The following is a 19,873-nucleotide window of genomic DNA, read 5'->3' on the forward strand; positions in this document are numbered from 1 at the left end:
GGTGGAGCAATTTACATTCCCATCAATAATGTGTAAAGCTTCCCTTTCACCACGTCTTTGCCAGCAACCGCTGCCTCTTGTCTTCTTTATGATGGCCATTCTGACAGATGTGAGGTGATAGCTAGCTCACTGTGGTTTTGATTTGCATTTCCCTGACGCTTAGTGATGTTGAGCAATAATTTTTATACTTTATTCTTGAATTATCTTGCAGGTATTAGGATGGAAATGTCAGTATAGTAACATTATTAATATTCACTCAATAAAATAGAGAGTCTACTCTATGCCAGGCAGTTTTAGGCACTGGGCACGTAACAGTCAACAAAACAGAAAAAGTTCCTTCACTCCTGAAGCTAATGGTCTAGTATAAATCTTAAGGACACATTCAGGTTCATATGATATTATACATAAAATCTCAATGTCTTTAACTGTTGTGATTATCATAAGAAATTAATACTTAGAGGTTTAATTCATGGAGAATTATACTTCAGAATCAGAATTCCATTTACCTGGATCTTGCTTTTTTATGCTGTTATCATAGTAAATATAAAATTTTTCCATGACAAAAATAATGCACATATGAGATTACTTAAAGGTGTTCCATTTCTAGTTGCATTTGAAGAGTATTGGCTCAGTTGAAGGTTTGTTTCTTTTTAGTGTATTTTCAGTACAGTCACAGCTTTGTGGTCTGAGAATGTGTTTTAAGTATATAACCTTCAAAAACATGAATTCCGTGTATTCCAGGATTCAGTTCATGGTACATATCAGTTAACGATCTCAAGGGAAATGAAATGCTTTGTGGGTAGAAGGTTGTGTATGTTTTTTAAGGGTGAGGGGAAATATCAGTAAATGAGGGGAAAATTCCAAGCAATTCCTGGAATCAGTTACCGCCCCCTCGGGGAGCTAGCGATGAGCTCAACTGGGCTGAGAAAAATCTGTGCAGATGTCAGCACTGACTGCATCCCAGCCTCAAGCCCTGCCAGAGGCCTCCCTTAGTCTTAAAGGACAAAGTGAGGAGCATAAGGTACAGTCTCCATTTGAACCCCATGTTGATACTAATGTTCTCCCTGCACCTGGGTACCTAGAGCACAGTGAAGGTTGGAAAATTTAAGGTAATGTACTCTGGAGAGGAGAGTTGCAGGGCAGAAAAGCAGCAGGCCTGTCCTCCTAGCTGAACACAAGGAAAATAAACAGAACACACAAGCTCGAATAGATGGCACATTGCAGAGCTTTATAATTAGCTATCTTTATTTGATTACTGTAACCGATAATGTATTTCAACAATCAGTTTAATGAGGAATGCCACTGGGATGGTTGAACTGTGATAAATTTCTTGGCCTTTTGAGTTTCATGTCTGTGGCAGTTCTTTGAGTAGAAACAGACTAAATGGATGCAGTTCTTAAAAAAGAGACAGTCAGATTCTTTATTTCAGACTCAGGCACTGGATTCTCTGGGCCACATGAGTTATCCTTTGCTAGTTCCATAACCTTGAAAGATCTTCGGTTGCAATTTAAATTGCAATGAGAAACCACTTTTCATTTATCACATTGGCAAATTCAAGGTTGATAACGTAGTATAGATGAAGGGGAACCAGGAGCTCTTATCATTTGCTATAGGAAGTGTAATTTAGTAGAACCTTTGTGCAGGATAATTTCTGAATACTCATCAGAATTAGGATTTAGAAATGTACATGTAAGATCTTTCAATTCCACTTTTAAGAATTTATCTTACTGACATATGTTTACATGGATGAAATTACATTTTGAAGAATTTATTGCATCATTATGTTAGTAGCAAAAAATGGGAACATACTAAATGCCTGTCAGTAGAGGACTAGGATTAAGTATAGCACACTCATACAGAGGAATACCGTGTATTCCTTTCAAAAGCAAGAGACAGTTTTTTATGAATTTATGGAGAAGTCACCAAAGTATATTAAGTAGTAAAAACAATATGTAATGTACTCCATGAAGCATACCACTATTTGTGTGTGCATGTGTGTATATGTATTATATGTGTGTGTGTCTCTGTGTATATCTGTGTATATGTCTCTCTGTGCGTATAAGTATATACGAATAATGGTAAGTGGTGACCTCAGAGGATAGGAGCTGAGTGGCTGAGGAAGGCTGCAGCAAGGATATTGACTTTTCGCCAAATACTCTTGTATATTTTACAGAACTTTTAACTTGTGCATGTTTTACCTATTTTAATTAACAAAATGTGCTGCTTGGCCTAGTAAAGGTAGAAAGTAGAGCATTTAACTAGAAGACTAACATAGATAGTCATGTCCTTGTTAACAGAATTGACTGGATAAAAAGTTAGCTGCCTACAGCAATCTCAGTTAAAGCCAATACACATTTAGAATGCATCTGGAAGAACCATCTGCTTTGGGTAGGCCTGTGTCATCTCGTAATGGTAAAATAGTCATAACTTTTATTTTAATGATATACTGTATTATACAACACAGTCAGACCAAATATAATTTTAGGGTGCTTTAGTGAAAAAAAAATAGTGAAAAAGGTAGGAATGGGTGATGGAGAGGAGAAGAGAGGAGATGGAGAGAGAGCGAGAGCGAGAGAAGAGAGAGAGAGAGAGAGAGAGAGAGAGAGAGAGAGAGAGAGAGAGAGAGAAAGAGAGAGAGAAAGAGAGAGAGAAGGGAAGGGAGGGGAGGGGAGGGGAGGGGAGGGGAGGGAAGGAAAAGTGGGGTAGGGAGGGAGAGAGAGACAGACAAGAACCTGGAAGATGGAAGGCTGGGTGTCAAGTTTTTGTCCTTGGAAATTGAATGATCTCAGTTTAAGACTGAAGGTGAAAACATTTTGCCAAAACAAGGGAGTGATTGGCAAAACTAAGGAAGGAAGTTATTTTGACTGCTTAATTTTTAATTGACTTGAGAATAATTGACCAAGCATGATGATTTTGTTAAGCACTGGTTTCATTCTGGAAGGAACATAGAGTGAATCACAGAAAACTGCATTTAAATCTTGGACTGTGTAAGTGTGAATATTTAAAATGTGAATGTTTAAAGTGTGAGTATTTATGATGATGATATAGAATTCCCAGACTTACCGAAATTAATCTTGTTGTGGCGGCATAATTGAGTCACTGACATTTTCAGTGCAAAAAAAAAATATAAATTATAAGGAAGACGATTGGAACCATAATAGGAACATATTTTCATGGAATCACTTCTCATTTTTTTCTTTTGTTTCTTCCAGGGTAAATGGGAAGTTGGTAGCCCTGAAGGTGATCAGGCTGCAAGAAGAAGAAGGTACACCTTTTACAGCTATCAGGGAAGGTAGGAATTTTCTTTTGTTATCTTTGCCTTTGTGTTTGGATGATGCCTGTAGCTGTTTAAATATTATGCACCTATATTCTATATTATATTTCTCATGGAATGCATAAACCGAAATTTAAAAATTAGTACCTCTTGCAGTCATATCAAGTCATATCAATAAAATAAGACCATCCTGCAGTATACTCAGGTGTGGGACAAATTTACAGCTGTGTATTGATGGTGAGACTACTATTAACTGACTGAGGAACTTTATGTGTCTGATTTTGTTTGCAGAGCTCTTAAGGCAAATATGAATCTAGCATTACTCTATATTCATAACTTTTAAAGGAAGTCCTTAAAAATGTGGAGATCATGCTATCTTATTAGTCATTCATATTTCTTTTTTCTTGATTTCCTTGTTCCTATTCTTTACTATATTTTCTACTGGTTTTTCTTACTGGTTTATACTCTTTTTTAGTGTCATTTAGGTTGTAATATTTTCTTCTGTCATTTTTCTAAAAATTCTTTTTACAATGTAGTTGTTACATATAAGTTTTTATAAAATTTTGTCAGATAAGATTGCTCTATTTTTGCTTTATTACTTCCTGCATTGTTTCTCTAATCTAAAAGAATAAGATATCTTCTTTAATTTGTGGAAACTCCTCAGTTCAGTTTCAGAACTTGTAATTTTAATAGCTTTACCTCTACTCTATTTTTAAAGGTACAAATTATCTTGACGTAAGAATTCAGTTTATTTTTGCATTGAAAGGACCATATGTACTCGTTCCGCTGATCCACAAGATAAATATCAATGATTTACTGAAATAATATCATTAAGGTATTGATGAACTGAATGTAGTCTGTCATTGGTCTGCTTTGTCTTCCACAACTATCATTATGATTTACATTCATTTTTGAGAAGTATTTCTGTTTTTATTTTCTCACCTCTCATTCTCCTTTTTATATCCCTTCATTTTGGTTTCCATTATTCCCATTTAGCTGAAAATGTTCTTTTAGAGTTCATCAATGACCTCCTAATTACCAAATCAAGTAGACACCTCTGTGTCTTAATTTACTCATCATTTTAGCAAATTGTATGTGATTGAAACATTATCTTCTGTGACATCAACTTTTCCAGGTAAATAGCTGGCTTCTTCTGTAAGACAGGGAAGAGGCCCTCTTTTCTTCAGCCAGCACTCTTTCCCATATGATTTTATTTGTTTCATGACTTTAAATAGCAACCATTAGCTGATGACCTACATTCCCTCTCTTTAGCTAAGACCTTGTCTTTGTCTCCATTCTTGCGTATTCATCTGCCTACCTGGCATTTCCTCTTGAATCCAGTAATATATAAAAAAGATAATATATCACTACTAAGTGAGGCTTATTCTGGAAATGCAAGGCTGGTTCAACCTTTAAAAATCAATCATTGTATAACAGTCATTTCAAACTTAACACACCCAAATAGAATTCATGGTCTCGCACCATAACTCAAACTGTTTTCTTCTCATTTTAAAAATGGCATCACATAGTCTTCCTTCTTCCTAAATCGAACCCATGAATGAGTCCTGTAAATTTTCTAAAAGATATCGCAAATTGTCTACTTTCTTTTACTTTCTTGTCACCCCAAGTCCAGGGTATCCTTGGCCTTGGACTTGGACTGCTGTAATAGTTAATTGTACGATCCACTTCCTCTTTTATTTTTATACTATCCCTTCTCTACTCTGTAATCACTCTCTTTAAAAACCGAAATCATATAATGTCACTCCTTATTTAAAAGCCTAAGTTTCAAGTACTGTATGGTTGGTTTTTCCTCAAACATGCCACAAGGCTTCGTATGTCAGGAAATTTACACATGCTTTTCCTCATGGCTGGAAGGCTCTTCCCTGGCTCTTTTCGTATGCTACATGTCACTTCTAGTGTCATCTTCTCCCAGAAGTTCCTTTGACCATCGTATAGCAGCTAAAACCACCATCTTACCCTTCTTTACTCACCATGTCATCACCTTGTTTATTTCCTTTATAGTTCTTATTGAAATCCAAAATTAATTATTTTCACTCCTCTCTACTAGTGTATAATCTTAGTGAGATCAGGAACTTTGTCTGATTGTAATCATGAAATTTATTGAGTGACTTAAGGAAAATCATTGAGCTAGAGTCTATAAATGTGATAGAGTATTAGACAGAGTGTCTCTCCTTAAAGAATTTGCCTTCCAGGTGAGAGACTGAACATGTAGATAATATTTTGAGGAATAATATGAGGTGACATATTGATGCCAAATCATTTCTGAAAAATTGCAAGTTCTAAAGAAATTCCTCCACTGTCATGGGAGGTAAGGTGTCAGCAGGGTCTTGAACTACACTATGCATAAGGGAGATAAACAGTGAAGAGTAAATTGAGGACAAGTTGCATTCCAAACAGATATAGAAAAGGATCTGAGACCAGAAGGCTCAATACCTTTGTCAAGTGCAGTGAATAAGAATATTTAGGTCAGAAATTCTCAGGTCTGTGTTGGGGAGTGGGGTGTTTATTACTCCATAGGAGGTGTTTTTGCTATCACAATAATGGGATCATACAATTGGCATTTAATGGGTAGTTGCTAAGTATCCTGCAATATGTTCGACCCTTTAATATAGAGGTAGGCAAATTAAAGTCTGAGACCCTCTGCTAGTTTTCGTAAACAGAGTTTTACTTGAACATAGCACTCTTGGTCATTTATGCATTGTCTGTGGCTGCTTTCTTTGAATCAGCTGGTTGAGACAGAGTGTGCGGTCTGCAGAACCTAAACTATGTACCATCTGGTCCTTTACAAAGTTTTTCAACCCTCATATCCCATAAGCTGTTTGAATGTCTAGGCATTCATGCAGGAGAAAACCTTTTTATATTTGTCTTAGGCTATGACCCAACTATTACACATATAAATGCAAAGTATTCTCTGCATATATTTATTTAATACATATCATCTTTTCCAGAAACACAACTGAAGTGCAAATCAAAGGAAATTTTTATTTTGTTTTGTTTAAAACTTTGCTAAAATTTGTTCACCATTTTGGAAAGTTTTATAACTAGTGACAGTACTGCTTGTGTTAAGTTGTTAATGTAACACTCTCCATCAGTCTGCATTTGTACTGATTGTGTTCTTTCTGGTTCTGCATGTAGATGTGAGCACTATTCTTTATGTTTTCCAGGTTAGTTGTGCTTGACTGTTTATATATTTAAATACATTACTTTTGCATATCATTTACATATAGATTTATATATTTGAATTCTGTGTATAAATATTTGAAATCATGTGTATACACAGATCCTATTATCTGTGAATTTCATTTCATAGTAGTAAAGGCATGTTTATAAAATGTTATATAAAAAATATATTAGGTCTAATGGGATTGGAAACCACTGGTTGAGATAGAGCAGTGGGTTCCAGTTGAGCTATGGAGAGAGGCAAAGTTAAGAGTGCTGTTGAATTTTATTATGGTAGATCCTGTATGTTAGGCAGTAGGAAAGGGGCAGAGATCCTGCACCTAGGGAGAAGCAGGAAGAAAATGAAACTGAGCAGCAGGCATGCTCTCTAAGCAGGTGGGGGTGTGAACTGAAATTAACCAACCAAATCTTGCTTTTGGTACTGATCCAGGTTCAAAGTTAAGAGAAAGTTTATAATGATATCATCAGTCGTGTTATGACAGTTGGGTCCATCACTGGAAAGTTCGAGGGAAAAAGCAAGTAGGGTCAGCTGAAGTTATTGATGCTCTATCTGTTCATACTTAAGTACATGGTAAGTCTGGAGATAAGTTTAGGATTAGCCCTGGGATTGAGTTGTGTTGTAGATTGCAGGGCTCTGTTGGTGGGTCTTGTTCTGTGGATTAGATGGCCTCTATCAAGACTTTTGAGCTGAGTATATTAGGAAGATAAATATGATATTAAGATAGATTAGATAAGGAGGAACCTGGAAGCTGATAGATCAGTCATTCAAAGTAATGTAGATTTGAAATTATGAGGTTTTTATTAGAAAGCAGTGACAAAAAAATGTATAGAGAAAGAATTGTCATAGCTATGTTAATAATTGGTTATAGATGATTTAAGAGCAGAATATCAATGTTTTGAGTTTGAATGGATAAAAAAAAAAGTTGCCAGAGAAAAATAGTTCGTGATTGCATAGAGAATTACTTTCAACACTTTACAGTTTGAAAAGGCTATTATTCAATTTAATGTTCACATCAAATTGAAGAGTTGTTTGTATAGAATTTATATTATTTATAGAATCTGTATTATAAATATGGAATTGAGGCTCAGAGAGGTTATATGACTTGTCCAAGGAGTTAGATCTTGTGCCTAGATTTTTTAGATTCCAAAATAGTGTCATCCTAACTTTTAGGGGTGGTTTATTTGGCTTTTAGGCATTTTGAATTCATGAGACATCTACATGTTATTATCTTGTTGGTGATGTGGGACTGTGGCTCACAAGAGTTCAGCATAAACAATATTATGCTATATTTAGTGTGATCCTATACAAGTTGAACACGTATAAGATTTTTGTGGGATAGAACTTTGAGTGAAAATGGGGCGTTAAGTTTCAAGGCAGTGTAGTGAGGTGGAAAGCCCATTGATATTAGAGTCTGGAAAGCTGAGTTTTGATCCTGACTTTGTTTTTATTACCATATAGTATAAGGCGAGTCAGCTGTATTAGTTTGCTGGGGCCATAGTACCACAGACTGAGTGGTTTAAACAACAGAAATATATTGTCTCATGCTTCTGAGGCTAGAAGGTCAAGGTCAAGGTGTCCAGGCCTTCTTTCTGAAGGCCACTAGGGAAGGATCTGTTTCAAGCCTTTCTCCTTGGCTTATAGATGGCCATCTTCTCCCTATGTTTTCACATGATCTTCCCTCTGTATCTATGTCCAAATTCCTTGTCTTACAAGGACGCCAGTCATATTGGATCAAGCTTAATGACCGCTCTTTAACTTAATTGTCTCTGAGAAATTCTTGTCTTTAAATATAGTCACATCTGAGGTGCTGGGCTTAGGATTTCAACATCTGAATTTTGGGGGATACAGTTCAGTTCATAACTCCATGAAATGGCTTTGGGCTCAAGTAACCCTACTTAGAACACAAGAGCTGGTTTGTGTTATCTCTGAGAACTACCACTGCATTGTGGTTTTGATATACCAAGGAGTCTTTAAACTCAGTTTCAACTGCTCTAGAGAAGAGGGAATGTACAAGAATTGTTGAAACCTGGAGGAACTAATCACAAAGTAACATTGTAATTTTTTTTAAATGAAATATTTTGAGATTTTCCTTATAAAATCTGACTTCTGAGTTATTTTTAATGGATATAAATGACTTTATAGTAAGAAGAATAATTAATCTCTGGATCAGTTTTTGTTATTTGTTCCTTTCTTGCCTTCTCATTCCTGCCTTTAATAATCTTATTTTTCTGCTATTTATGTATGGAAGCAAAAGCTATCACCACTGCTCATAATCTTTTGCTGTTACTTCTTGGTACACAATAACTGCTCTGTGTGGCTAGGAGAGGAGCTTGAACTATTTAGGGCGAAGGTGGGAGATGCTTGGGGTATCATTATTTTTACAGTTTTACATTGATGAGGAAGTAGCGTGGCTTGTTCAGTTGTGATAAAGCACTTTAATTTTAGTTTTCCTCTTTTCTGCTGTTTTGGTTGATTTCCTCATTCACAAAATGTCAACAGCAGGTAAATTTCAAAGTAGGAAAGCGCTATGCACAGTAAAGTAGTTTTCGAGTGGCTGCTTGCCATTTATAAGCTTACTTGGGAATTTAGATTTTAACACATAATTTTCACCTAAAGTGGAACTACTTATAAGCAACTCTAATCTTACCTAGATTTATGTCCAAAGATGGACTTTGAATTTTATCTCTTAGAGCTAGAGTGCTTAATGGCTTAATTCAGGTTCAGGTGCTTTGAAACTTATTCTGTCTTTGATAGTAGCTTAGAAAAATTAAGTAGCAGTGCTGAGGGCCAGCTTTTCTATTTTAGTTTAAAATCCTATTATGATATCGTCATGGTTTTCAGTGGTACTGATAAAGAGTCATGAGAGGTAAGTTTGAAATGGAGTAGATGAAATTTCTTAGGATATCTCAGCTTTAAAACAACTTCAAAATGTGTATGATCTTACTCTGTGATATTATATTCTAGATATGCAAACATTTTTTCAGCAAAGGTTTTCCCAGACAAGGAATGAAAGTGAGGGAACCAATTATCTCCTTTGTGGATTCTTGAATATCTAATGGAACAATTTAAAATTATAATAGTAACGTTATCAGCAGACAAGTATGTGCTTACACACTGTATACACAACCAAGGCCTAGTGTCATTTAATTCTCACAAAACCCTCAAAGGTGTGCATTTTCATTATTTCTAGTTTAAGGAGAAGACATTTGAACACGTAAAGGTTTAGCCAGTCACCCAAGGTCACAGATAGTGTGCGGTAGAGTTCAAAGTTGAACCTGGGCATTTGTACTCCAGAGCCCACACTTAAACATTATACTATGATAGATTTTAAGTAGAAAACTATAGTGCACATTTGTTTCATGTGAGGGATTGCATTATTGCTATTAAATTAAGATAAGCAAAATTTGGGGGGGGGGGAAAGTAAGGAAAAGTTTATAAAAGTGAAGGCATATTCAATAAAGATAGTAGGACAACATCTATTTAGATAGGACAATGGAGGATTCAAAACAGGAAAGGAAAAATTAGTCTCAGTAGTGTAGCTAAGGTGCAGTAGTAAGCATGTAAAAAAAAAAAAAATCCTGTAACGGTAAATTGTGCGGTATGGAACTCATCATCTGAATGTATTCTTTTTAATACATGTTTGAGTACACTCATATGTTCAGCCCAGCTTTTCTCTGTCTTCATCTCTCCACCCTTTTTCAGAAACTGAATCTGTTATTTGATTTATTCCTCAGGGTTTTTTCTTCCCACTGTTTATTCTACTTATTCTACTTGAATTCTTGGGAAACACTTCCGATTTTTAACAAAAATGGGGTACCCAGGAAGGAAGAGGTAGATAGGAATTAAAGAGGAAATTAAGAAAGAAAGGCAACAACCTTTTTTATTTGGAAACAGCTGAACTGCTGGAAAATGAATAATTGATCCTTTAATTGTTAATTATGTAATTTTAATTTAATTATATAATTCAATAGTACAGTAAGTTCAGTATATAAATTATGTTATTGATATTATTTTTATAAATTTGGAAAAGTTATAAAATATAAAGTAAGACTGATTTTAATTGCTCCTTCAAAAATTTTGGTGTTTGTTATTTGATTTTCTTAATCACATTCATCTTATGTCGCAGCCTCTTTATTTTTGTTTTGTTTTTTTTTAACCACACAATTCTTTTTCCTTGTAGCTGTCTGATATAACTGCTTGTTAAGTTGATATGTGAGTTGTATTTCAATTGGTAATTAACCAATCTGAGTTTCATTTTCTGCATTTCATGTTAGGGGTATTGTATTGCTTCCCTAGGGCTGCTGTAATAAATTACCACAAACTTGGTGGCTTAAAGAACAGAAATTTCTCTCAATTCTGGAGGCTTGAAATACAAAATCAAGATATCAGCAGGGTGTGGTCCCTCTGCAGGATCTAGGAAAGAATCCTTTCTTGCCTCTTTCTGGCATCCAATGGCTCCCGGTCATCCTTGATATTCCTTGGTTTGTTGCTGCATCGTTCCAGTCTTTGTCTCTGACTTCCCATAGCCTTCTCCCTGTGTGTCTTCTCTTGTTCTTATAGGGACAACAGTTGCTGGATTTATGGCTTCCCTTAATATAGTATATCTTCATTTAAAATTAGTTAATTATGTATATAAAGACCTATGTACAAATAAGGTCACATCCTGAGTTTCTGAGTGGACATGAATTTGTGGGTCGGGGGGCGGGGTACTATTCAACTCACTATAGGCATTTATTCCTTTCTATTTCACAGAGAGATTTGTAGGAAATTGTGGATGGGGACCTGCATTGCACCTTGGAAAGCTTAGAAGAAAAATGTACTACACAGTGGTTTTGATCACACTCTTCATTGTTTTCTTTTTATTGTGTGCATATATATTAGACAAATGAGTGAATGTATTAGCTTTCCTCAAGGTGATTTGTTCTTTCTGTCTACATTGGCCCTTTTGTTGTTGTTATGAATTTTTGTTTTTAAAAACGTTCCACTTTCCTGGATGATTGAACGACTCATGAACTGTTGCTTATTTTAAGAGAGATTATATCTGTCAGGGCAGTGAATATGATCAAGGCATTGATAGTCTGGGGTTGGAAGCAGGGAGAACTGATACGATGGAGATCCCTAAGGTTACTAAGTAGATGTGAAATGACAAAGGTCTGCTTCTGCAATTCTGTAAATTGATTGTTGAGACTTCAAATGCATTTACTCAAAGACAAGATGTTGTAAATCTTGATTGCGGTCTTATGCTGTTCCACAGGAGTCCCTCCCCCCCTCCCCCAGGTATGCAGTCAAACAATTACATAGCTCTTACAATCAAATAGAACCTAAATATCTTTATAACATCCTTACTTTGACTAGATGACTTCTGAATTCCAAATGTCTAGATGGCAAGACACATCTTACCCTTATCACTTTTCTGGTGATAGAGAGAATCTGCTAAAGAGAAGTCACATCTTCCATTCCCTCCTTCTTCCCTGACCTGGAATCTCTCTTTTGGGCTCCTGGAAGCTGAATTGTGAAGGTGGGCTCAGATGGGAATAGGAAATCCAGGAGCGTAAACTCTCTCTGTGATAGAACCAGAACATAGTGCTGGGGATGGGGGAGAGAGGGCTGCCATATGTTTCCCTCTTTATATTCATCAGTGAATTATATTCATTGTGAATTTTTCTTTATCTTGTAATGATTTCTAAATTAACGAGTCAATTATAAGCACAATTTTTAATGAGCCTTTCACCTCTGCTAATGCAACATCTGACCTATGCAGTGGGTGACAAGTTAAATTAGGTTTCTTTCAAGGGTCTTTAGTAACTCTTTAGGATTCAGTAATCTTAAGTTCAGTTTAGACATTTGGGAATTTAACTCTGTTATTGGCAAACGTTTTTTAAGGCTCTTATTGTGTCATCATTGTTTGAGATATATGAACCCTATATGGGCTAATTTGGGAGGTAAGTCAGATTTTAGAGATTATTTTGTCTAGGGGTCTCTCAGTTGCATACTTGGTGGCACTTACACTGCATGTATGACTTTTGTAGTTGACTTTAGCAAGTTGGATGAATGACCAACGACCAATCAGCAAGTTAGTTTCACTTGTGGTTTAGAGCCTGGGCTCCTAAAGCTTGTCTGCCTGAATTCAGATTTGGCTTCCACTCCTGCCTAAGTGTGTGATTTTGAGCAAGTCTGTCAAATTTTTTGTGCCTCCGTTTCCTCATCTGTAAAAGGAGGATGTAAATACTAACCTCATGAGTTATGTTTTTGTATTTAATGGGATATTGCATTCATTAAATATAAAAATGAGGCCATAAAATAGAAACAATCAAAGAGTAACAAGGATTTCTTGGAAATAAAAAATGCATTAACAAGAAAAGAATTCAGGACATTTGGATGTTAACCTCAAGGAAAATTCTCCAAAGATCGAAAAGTAGTCATCTCTTATCTCTTTGAGGATAAGTGATATAGTTCCTTTTAACTTTCTCCTGTATTATCGGTTTCATTTCTTCTGCTTGTCTGTTTTGCTTGCTTTCTTATTGGAAGCATCCTTCAGCTGCTTGGAGATCTTGATTGTTAACTCATATTTAAGAGTGAGACGCTGATAGGATGACAGGAATCTGAGTGCTTGTGTAGGGAGTGTTGGTTGGTAGGCTTCATGGTAGGGTGAGGCGAGTGGGTTAACCAGTTTTTTTCCCCTTATAGCCCATCAGATATCAGTATGTGGGGATCTTTTACTGGAAGAGGCTTAAGTTTCCACAGAAAGGATTATTTAATCTCCTGCCTAGAGGACTTAAGTTTGCTGCCTACATCATGGGGTTGAGTAAGAGACAGGGGTTATAGGGGAGTCTCACCCTTCAACATTCTAATTGAATCTCCTTAATCTCCAACATTCTAATTGAATCTTCTTATTCAGGTCATGCAGCTAGTGCAGGGACTAAATGGTATTGATGTACTTAAAGGAAAAAAATGGTGAGGGCCTATCAAAAGGCCATGGCAGTAGGGAGAGATAGATAAATGTGTTTGGGAGGGACTTAAGAGGAACACCTGGTGACTTGGTGTTTGGGCATGGAGCTTGATGGAGATGGAGATATTCAGAATGACTTCCAGGATTCTAGCTTGAGTAATTGGGTAGATAGTAGAGCCAATAATAAGAAATGGGCTACTGGGTGGGGGTGTGCATAAGAAGGGAAAGATAGTAAGTTCAATCTTGACATGTTAAATTTGAGATCTGACATTCATGTGGCAGTTGTTTATATGGTGGTGTGATTGAGATAATAGGTCTATTGTGCCTATATTGGGGACCTTACTTGGCACTTTCAAGTACGTTATCTCATTTAATCTTTCAACATCGTGAGGAAGGTTGATATTATTATCTTCATTTTAGTAATTAAGAAGCTGGGATATGAGGAAATTTTTGTCCCAAGTCACACAGATAATTCAGTGGCAGATATGTAGCTCAGCATGGGTCTTCTACCCGGTGTCCAGAACAGTGGCTGACACATGATAGCTGCTTGATACATATTGAACGAGTGAGAGAATGAGCAAGTGAGGGAATAAACTCCAAATCATTTTTGTTTATTCTACTGCACTTCATTACGGTTGACACAGGAACCTATATGATCAAAGTTGTTTATAGAGCCTTCTTAGACTACTAAGAAGCAGAGAGATGAGCACCATGCAGCAAGTAGGAAATATTTGAGTCTTGACAAAGACTGCGCTACTAGCTATGTGATTATTAGTGAGTCACTTAACATATTTTTCTTCAGTTTCTTCATCTTTGAAATGAAGGGGTTAGACTATTTGATCTTTGAGTGTCATGATTAAAATAATAATACCATATGAATCTTTACCTGGATAATTGTATCATCAGTATTCTTCATACATGCTGTAATGTGATGTACATTTACTGTGTTTAAAATATTTCTTTTAAACCCTCTATTAATAATCCTTTTTGTCTGTCACTGAAAAAATTAACATGAATTGCTTCAGAGTATTTGAGAATTGACAGACAAAAATTTTGCAAATGGGAGATAAAAATCCATGAGTCTAGACTTTGATTCTAAATAAGCTTATGTAAATTGCCAAAATTGTTATTCTTTGTAAGTCTGAGTAATTTGATGGGTGTCTGCCAATTGATATCAACAAAAATTTTTAAGCTGTTAGATGATATGACCTCAAAAACTATGAAAATCATGTTTTCTTTTTATGTCTTTAATTTTAAAAAATAAAGTTTTTTAAATCAGTAATCAATTTCTTGTCTGCTTTAAGTTGTAAAAATTTTATATTATGTTTATCTTTTTTTACTTGGAAATATAAATATCAAATTATATTTGGAAATAAATATTTTTTTGGAAATATAAATTAAACTATGATACACTTATATTTAAAACATTTTTAGAAAGACAATGTAAGTAGTTCTAATCTGAAGGCATTTATAACTGGCTACAAATCTCCATGGACTTTTTCAATACCTACTGTGCTAATCTTTTGAAAATCTTCCCCCATTTAATTTCCACAATAATCCTATGTTATATACAGGTGTCAATATCTTCAAATTATAGATGAGGAAATTGAGGCCCAGAAAGAAATAAATTGTCTTGTGTCAAATAATTGGCTAATAAACAGTTAAGTTAGGATTTTAAGTGGGGTCTTTTAACTGAGGTGTTTGTTTGTTCTAAAGATGATATACCTCTTCCATTCAAAATTTCTTAACTAATTTAGAAAAGTGATAGTCTAAATTGCTTATCATTGTAGTAATTATTATAGCTACTATAAGTTGCTATGTAAAAATGCAATTCATTGGTAGAGTTTTATACTTCGCAGTTTTTGAAAAGCTGTTATATTGTTTTGCTGCCTAAACTATGTACTAGATAGTAATGTAGAAAGTCAAAGGATGACAAACTGTGAGCAGTAATTAATTCATAACCACTGACAGGACTTAGTGTCATATATCTTCAAGGTCTAGATTGAGGTAAATATCCCTTGAACATTAAGGAACACTCAAGGAAGATATTAAACAAGGAAATTTTTAAATCTTCATTTAAAGAAGTAGTTATGTATATATGGAAACATTTTATAGAAAAGAATTTGATAGTTCCAGAAAGAGAGGAGAGAGAGGGAAAGGGATGAAAACATTTGAATAAATAATGGCCACAAACTTACTAAATTTATTGGAAAATATGATTAATCTATTAATCAAAGAAGATAAATGAACCAAAATTAGGAGAAACATAAAGAGACCCAAACCTAGATTCATCGTTGATTCCTTGTTGAAAGACAAAGACAAAGAGAAAATTTTGAAAGCAGTAGGAGGAAAGCTACTCATTACATACACGAGGGAAAAAAAAAGATAGTTTTAAGACCTAATCTCTCATCCAAACCAGTGGAGGCAAAAAAGCAATGTTATGACATTTCCAAAATGCTTACTAACAAAACAAAACAACCTATCCACTCGAAACTTCCCCATTCACCAAAAGTATCCTTTAAAAATAAAGGCTAAAGACATTTTCAGATCAGCCACAAATTGGTAAATATACCCAAATAATGTATCTAATAAAGGGTTTATATCCGAAGTATCTAAAATATATAAAGAAGTCTAAAACTCAATAATCAAAAGACCCCCCCCCTCAAATTTTTTAAATGGGAAATCAATTTAAATTGTCACCAAAGAAGACATATGAATGGCTAATAAGTCCATGAAATGATGCTTAACATAAAGGAAATGAAAATGAAAACCACAGTGAGAGATGACTATACACTCAATACAAAAGCTATAATTGCAAAGACCAGTAATACCAAGGTTGAGAAGGATGTGGAGTGTTTGGAACCTTGATACATTACTGGTGGGAATATCATTTGGTACAGGTGCTTTGTAAAATATGTTGACAGTTCTTTTAAAAATTGAATATTAAATTACCATACAACTCAGTATTTCCACTCCTGGGTGTCATCTGCCTGGGAGGAAAGAAAACATAGTTTCCCACAAAGACATGTATGTGAATGTGCCTAACATTACTATGCAGAGTAGCCCAAATCAGGAAACAAAATGAATGGCCATCAACTATTGAATTGATAAACAAAATGATGAATATCCATATAGCAATAAAAAGGAGAGCACTACTGATAACATGCTTCAACATGTTTGAACCACAGAAACATTATGCTAAGTTAAATAAACCTTGTGCATGTACATAAAATTCCCAGTAAAGGCAAATCAGTAAAGACAGAAAGCAAATCAGTGGTTACCTTGGTATGGGGTTAGGAGTGGGGATTGACTCTAAATTGTCACCAGTCTGGTGAAGTGAAATTGTTGCAGGCTGGATTGTTCTTTTGGTTGGACAAATCTGAATTATGATAATGGCTGTGGAAATTTTCAGATTTATTAAAAATCATCAAATTTTATACTTATAATGGGTATGTTTTATGGTTTATAAATTATACCTCAAATAAAATTTTGCCTAATTTTATTAATATATATGCTTAGCTAAAAATAGAAAAAAAACTAATATGTTAACAACTAGTGATGATGAAATCTTTATTAATAAGAATAAATTATTAAATAATTATAATAAATACTTATTAAATAATTATTAATAATAAATTAATTATTAATTTAAAAACCTATAAAATATTTATTTCTTATTTTTCAAATTTCTCTAAACTTGTGTTACTTTTATTATCAGAAATAAACTTATTTTGTTTAGTATAAAAATGGATACTTTCTGTTTTCAAAGATCTTAAATTTTAGTGGATTAAAAAATTTGTTAGTGAAGAAAGATAAACATGCTATCGATTGAATTATAGGACTAGGATTACAAAAAGTCTGTCGAGGGAAAAGAGTGAGAGGGAAATTGTTGGTAAGTCAGAGGGCCTTTAAAATAATGACAGAAGAGGTGGCTTCTGAGTGATGTCGTAGTCGGAAGGAAGATTTTGAGGGTCTCCTGTTGGTGCTACCCGTCCTGTCCTGTTATTACAAGAACTGCGGGTCACATTTTACATTAGAATTAAAAAGAAAATCATCATTCCGGTCACTTGTCAGAAGTTAAGTCTTCAAGTTAACAGTGTTGCTGTCCATATTCTTATAGCCTTTGTCATTCCGGGAAGGCGAGCCATGGAGTGGGGAGCCTCATGTGCTGCTGGCCCACCCTGGCCTCTTGGAAGGAGGAAAAGAAGCCTGCACTAAAAATCCTTTTGAAGCTGTATGCCACTGCTGTCAGTTTTTGATGGACAGCTCTAATCACAACCTACTATTTGTTCAGTGAGATAAAATAACCTAATTCGAGCATAAACTCGCAGCCTAGCTTACGCAGCCAAGAAGCTGATTGTACATGGGAACTGACAGGTTGAACTTTATGACTCTATCTTGGAGAAAATGACCGTATCTTGGAGAAAGGACTGTCCCTTGTCCTTCGCAAGCCTGAGTCCTCCTAACCCCTTCCCAACTCTCCTATGACCTTCTTTTAAGACCAGTTAAAGTGCTTTCTTTTCCCTGAAACCTTTCTGGCTTTCACAGAAATAATCTTTTTCTTTTTGTGCTCTTTTTGCTTGCTTGTCTTTTTGTTGTTTTTTTGTTTGTACACTTATCTTTGAGTGCTCACTACATTATACTTTACCATGTGGTCATTTGTATTCAATTGTAAACTACTAATAACTCTGGAGACTTTATTTTCTGAGGGCTGTAGTGTGAAGCAAGCATTGACTAGTCACATCCCAGCTCTTTCTCTACTGCCACCAAAATGGAATTAACCCAGAGTCCAGTTCATGTTTTCATGGAATTTAAGCAGCAATGAAAAGGGCATAGTAGTTTTTGAATTAAAAAGGAGAGAGATCTCTGGTAGGGCTGTGGAAGAGAAGGATCTTGGGCTGAGCTTAAATGAGTGTCGTAGTCAGTTCAGGTGCTGTAACAAAACACCAGAGATTGGGTATCTTATAAACAGCAGAAATGTATTGCTCACATTTCTGGAGGCTGGAGGTCTGAGATCAGGGTGCTAGGATGGTTGGGTGAAGGCCAGGTCTCAAGACTTCTTCTTATATTCTCACATGGTGAAAAGAGGTTAGAGAGCTCTGTGGGTTTTTTTTTTTTTTTTTTTTTTTTTAAGAGCATTAATCCCATTCTTGAGGGCAGCACCTCATGACCTAATCACCTCCCAAGGGCCCCACCTACCAATACTATCACCTTTAAGGGTTGGAATTACAGCATATGGATTGGAGGGTGCATGCACAAACATTATGACCGTAGCAAATAGGTAGGTAGGATTCAGACAAGGAGAAATGAACAGAGAAAGGCATGCTCACCAGAGTAGCTGGCTAAAGTAGGAAATACCACTTCCTCTCCACCACCAGTTTGGCTGGCACAGAGGAAGTTAAAGCTCTTGACAGTGGGGTGGGTGGGTTGCTTCTAAATGTATTCTGATGAACCCTCCAGCTATTCTTGTGCTTATTCTTATTCTACTAAAAAAACCTGGATATTGTTCTGTGCAAAATCTTAGTTTCTAAGAGTTTTGTTCTTTTTTTTTTTTTTGGTTACTTCTGCATTTGTTACTATGATGTCAATTTCACTGTTGATACTGGATCACTAATGTTGCCAGGGCATCTGGGATCATTGGTGAGGGATAAACCAAGAGACCTGGGATCTGTAAGAGAATGTCATGAAGCGTGAGAGAAGAGATAGAACAAGATGCTGAAAAGGAAGACTGTGTCTAGTCAAGGGGGATTGGTAAGGAGCTGAGAATCATTTGAGTGTCTTAAGCAAGGGTGAATTTGAGGTTGATAGAATCATTTACAGAAACAAGGAAGCCAGAAGTGGCTTCCTTGGGGTCACAATGTTTGAATAGATGTTACATATGCTGAACTTGAAATGCTCACCATTTATCCCAGTAGAAATCACTAGATTATACAAGTTTGAGCTGAGAACAACTTTAGTGATTATGTAATCTGGTTTCTTTGTTATATAAAAGAACAGATTTGAGACCTAGGGAGCTCAAAAAATCATTAGAACTACCAAGATCAGGAGAGTTCAGGCCTGGAGTGAAAGTCATGGGAGTCATTACTGTAGAGAAGATAGTCAGGGATCTGGCGTGAATCACATCTTTAAAATGCAGCTCTCATCACAGAATATATCTGATCTTGGTGGGATGTGCCAAAAAGATAACGTCATTTAGGTTTCTCTGTGTTTTTTACTTTCCTATGACATTTTGGAATGTGGTGGAACTCTTCAAAAGACCATCAAATAATTCTCATTTTATTTTTTTAAAAAGCAAATTAATACCATATGTGGAGAAAATGTACCATATAGTTTATCATGGGAAAAGTTTAGACTTAGAAAGTTAGTGTAGGACATTTATGATTTTTGGATACATGCCATCTCAGTCAAGCCTTGAGTATACTCATAAGAATTGAATTGATAATAGCAC

The 19,873-nt window shown here is 35.5% G+C and overlaps 1 protein-coding gene across 3 annotated transcripts in view; it reads left to right on the forward strand.

The window, feature by feature from the left end:
- The window catches only part of CDK14 (cyclin dependent kinase 14), a 504,271-nt gene that overhangs the window by 157,581 nt on the left and 326,817 nt on the right, over nucleotides 1-19,873 (forward strand). For all 3 annotated transcript variants that reach the window (XM_036230328.1, XM_036230330.1, XM_036230329.1), the window contains one exon: nucleotides 3,213-3,292. In XM_036230328.1, coding sequence (XP_036086221.1) covers nucleotides 3,213-3,292 — 80 coding nt within the window. The remainder of the gene's footprint in view (nucleotides 1-3,212; nucleotides 3,293-19,873) is intronic.

The sequence above is a fragment of the Rousettus aegyptiacus genome, unplaced genomic scaffold (genome assembly GCF_014176215.1).
Source record: "Rousettus aegyptiacus isolate mRouAeg1 unplaced genomic scaffold, mRouAeg1.p scaffold_m13_p_13, whole genome shotgun sequence".
In the NCBI taxonomy this organism is placed as follows: Eukaryota; Metazoa; Chordata; class Mammalia; order Chiroptera; family Pteropodidae; genus Rousettus; species Rousettus aegyptiacus.